This window comes from Nerophis lumbriciformis, linkage group LG32 (assembly GCF_033978685.3).
Source record: "Nerophis lumbriciformis linkage group LG32, RoL_Nlum_v2.1, whole genome shotgun sequence".
Taxonomy (NCBI): domain Eukaryota; kingdom Metazoa; phylum Chordata; class Actinopteri; order Syngnathiformes; family Syngnathidae; genus Nerophis; species Nerophis lumbriciformis.
In genome coordinates, this window is record NC_084579.2 from 19,818,805 (window position 1) to 19,822,880 (window position 4,076).

The 4,076-nt window shown below is 41.4% G+C and overlaps 1 protein-coding gene across 1 annotated transcript; it reads right to left on the reverse strand.

Annotated features, from left to right (window-relative positions):
- Positions 1–332: 332 nt before the first annotated feature.
- On the reverse strand, positions 333–3,253 carry rx3 (retinal homeobox gene 3). The gene is made up of 3 exons (XM_061927120.1): positions 2,987–3,253; positions 2,639–2,877; positions 333–1,065 (listed from the first exon to the last, which is right to left on the reverse strand). The coding sequence occupies exons 1-3, from the start codon at positions 3,243–3,245 to the stop codon at positions 601–603; spliced, it is 963 nt and encodes a 320-aa protein (XP_061783104.1). The 5' UTR covers positions 3,246–3,253; the 3' UTR covers positions 333–600.
- Positions 3,254–4,076: the final 823 nt, after the last annotated feature.

Here is a 4,076-nt window from a genome sequence, read left to right on the forward strand (position 1 = left end):
CCCAATATAGTTGTCCGGCTGGAAATCGGGAGATTTTCGGGAGAATGGTTGTCCCGGGAGATTTTCGGGAGAGGCACTGAAATTCGGGAGTCTCCAGGAAAATTCGGGAGGGTTGGCAAGTATGCACTTGTGCAGCACTGAAAATGACAAAGAATCTAAATGCTTGAGAAGCATCTGCGACTCCACTTTGTGCCTTTATCATTAAAGACAACGCAACAGTTGTGATGATGTAATGATGGCCATGTTGTCGTTTGTCCCAGGAATGGATGTCCTCTGTTTAATGTGGGAAACTGTTTAAAAAGAATTGTTGTTTTGGTTTAACACATAAAGTTTATTATTATGTTGACAAACTATTCACATTAGCAGAAATTAATGATTTTGTGTACATGTACAAGTGTAAAATAAATAGATAATGGTGACCACAAGAGGAAAGGGTGTTGGCAAAAAGTAAAAATGAGACTAAACAAACAAAAATGTATAAAAAAAAAGTTTGTCACAGTTTGTATCATAGCAATGTCGGCCGTCCAAAATGGTACAAATCCATCAGTTTTCCAAAAAAGATGCAGCAGGTGTATCCAGGTGCATGCTGGGTATTCAGCATTACCACGTCTTGCCAATAGACTGAATGTGTTCTTTGGCCTTCATCCTTAATGACGCAATGCTGGAGTTTCTCGGATCTGACGAGCACTGGTAGACCTGCGGGGGATGCAGCGGTGGTTGTGGCGGGCAAATGGAGCCCATGCGGGGCAAGTGGGGGGTGTGCCCCAGTGTGGGGGTGTTGAGGAAGGAGGCGGGCAGAGACGGCGGAATGGAGGGGGGAGGTGAGGCGGTGTAAGCGCTGGTCAGTGCCTGAGTGCCCCCCATAAAGCCCGGGAGGGACTGCAGGCTGGTGGAGGTGGTGAGTGGGGAGGCCAACCAGGGGTCCAGCTGCAGGCCCGAGCCGAGGGGTCCCGTGGTGGGTGGGCGGCTGAAGGAGAGCAAAGAGGAGGTCTCTTGGAGCTTGATGGAACTCACTTCCAGCTTTTCTTGTCGGCGCCACTTGGCCCTCCTGTTTTGGAACCAAACCTGTGAGCAGTGACAAGGAGGTCAGTCAATGAAACTTGATGAGGCCTTGAAAATTTAATGCGACCGAAGATGAGCCAATGAAAAACTGCATCAAGAGAAATAACCCTCATTTTGTTGCATTTAATATTTCTGTTTTTTTGTGTTATTTTTTATTTATTTATTTTTTTCTAGCAGAGAGCTGTTTCTTTTGCACCGCTTATGTAACTATATGACACCCAAGCTTTGGCAATTTTTACATCACCAACTATACAACCACAATAATAAACTTTATAAAAACTATAAAGCCTTTGTTCCAGTAAACCAACTTTTAAATATATGATAAAAACGAATCGTGTATTTGTCCTTTTTTTTTTTAAATCCCAGTATTTTTAAATTATCGCTTAATGTAATGCTATTTCTATTTCTTTTTTAATGTAGGAAAATGGGGAAAAAAATCAATATACTAGTTTATAGTATGTTTTTATTTGTTATACTATGACACATAGAAACCAAAAATATTTTTTTCTAAGTAAATTCATTTGAGTTAGTTGAATGGTGGATTTAGGCCTCATGATTAAAAGCATGTTTTCAATTGAAGCCTAAAATTGAAAAATATATACCTATTATGTTTTATCCTTTGTAATATGATATAATCACTTACATAAAAATCATCAAAAAATGTCTTAAAATTATGGACTTTAACCACATATTAGTGCTTGTTTGATTAAAACAAGAGCATGTTTCCATGGCTGCGTGTCATAAAAAATATGAGAGAAAAGACCAAAAATCAAAGCACATTTTTGTTTTTAATCTTAATATTATGACAGACACACTAAAGATTATGTTCTGATTTAATAATGCATCAAATAAATTAATTAGATGATAGATTTTAACCATTATATGTGTTTGTTTGACTAAAAACACGTTTTAGAAAAATGGCAGAAATGGATAAAACAATGTAAATATTGCTTTTTATTTAAGTATTATGATAAAACCACTTAAAATTGTGTTCAGATAAAAAAACAAAACACTAAATAGATTCATAAGGTGGATGATGAACCCTGTAACACGATATTGTATTCTTATGGTTATAAAACTAATCTAACTTATATTTATAGATGCAATAAAATACTTAAAATAAATACAAGTTCTTGTTTGATTAATAAGGGGGGAAATTTAATTAATTAGATGGACTTGATAATGGACTTTAACAAGTGTTTGTTTGATTTTAAAAAAAACATTGTTTCCACTATATTCGGATGGAAACATAGCACAATATACTAGAAACAATTCTACTGTAGTAATGTTAATTTTTTTAAATTATGACAGAACTATCTGTCCCGATGATTTAAAAAAAACTAAATGAATGATGGTGTTTGTTTGATCAAAAACAATATTTCCCTTCACAGTAAAACAATAACAATTCTTAGCAACAGGCAAACATTTGGAATAGTTTTACTTTTAAAATGTATTATATTTATTTAGATATAACATGGATGATAAAAGTGTTTATTCAGTAAGATAACAAAAAAAAAAATAGACAAACGCGATTTCCAGTGAAACATTGCGTACTCTTATTTTGTAAATTCCATACCTGCACTCGGACCTCGGGCAGGTTGACTTTGAGGGCCAGCTCCTCCCGGCTGTACACGTCCGGGTAGTGCGACTTCTCAAAGGCTCGCTCCAGTTCGTGCAGCTGGAAGGTGGTAAAGGTGGTCCGGTTCCGACGGTGTTTCTTTTTGGGGTTGTCGTCGTCTGATAGCTTGCCGTCCGGGTCCGGCGAGTCCGGACAGGTTGTCGCGTCACCCCCGCCGTCATTACCGCAGCACACCCCTGAGAAGTAAATACATCAAATTAAATCTTTCGAAAGTTTTGGCACTTTTTACATGACTGGGTTTTAATTTTCAAGAAAACGAAACGAATGTGCCTAAAAAAAATTTACCGTCAAAACCTTCCGAGAAGTGACTTTTTGGCTCCTCGGCTCCTATGCCCCGAACTTTGTCTGTCAGGCCGCAGTAGGCGCCCGCTTTATGGAAGAGGAGGTCCTCCTTGAAACCCAGGATGGCGTCGATGCTGTGCGCCTTGGGCGGGTTCCCGGCGGGTCCCTGGTGGAACACGGCGCGCGTGGAAGGGGACAGTCCCTGATCCATCATCATCATCATCCTCTTCCTCCTGTGGGAAGGCGGTCCAATGAGCCACATGTGAGGGCCAAGGTGCACGCAGTAAGTATGTCTTGTTGCTTTGGAGCATCCCCGGCTTTTAAACTCGCCCTCCCACCTGCCCCACTGGGCACGTCACACAGGGGGGACGTCCTCGATCTGAACCCCCCCTCCTCTTTAAATTTCAAGTGCAGCAAGAGAGAGCTGGTAAACCTACTTACATAAATCTTAAAACCATCTTTTCCACGCCTCCAGATGTCATGTCGGTCAGAGAGGGCTGCAAAAAAGAGAGGAAGATTATGCCTTCCACAGATTAAGGTACAACAAAATCATAATTACACGATTTCTGCCAGGATTGCCGGCTTAATATTTAATCAAAATATCCAAATATTGTTGCCAAACTGAACGGACGTCTCATTAGTTGCCTTAAAAAAAAAAAGGTTTGGAGTTTTTCCTTGCCCGGATGTGAGTGCAGACCAGTGATGTCATCGTGGTTCGTGCAGCCCTCCCGTGCCTGTGATTAAGGGCTATATGTAAATAAACTGGGTAGCACGGTGGGGAAGGGTGTGCCTCACAATACGGAGGTCCTGAGTTCAATCCCGGGCTCGGGATCTTTCTGTGTGGAGTTTGCACGTTCTCCCCGTGACTGCGCCGGTTCCCTTTGGGTACTCCGGCTTCTCTCCCACCTCCAAAGACACGCACCTGGGGATAGGTTGATTGGCGACACTAAATTGGCCCTAGTGTGTGAATGTTGTCTGTCTATCTGTGTTGGCAACTTGTCCAGGGTGTACCCCGCCTTCCGCCCGAATGCAGCTGAGATAGGCTCAAGCACCACCCGCGACTCCGAAAGGGACAAGCCGTAGAAAATGGATG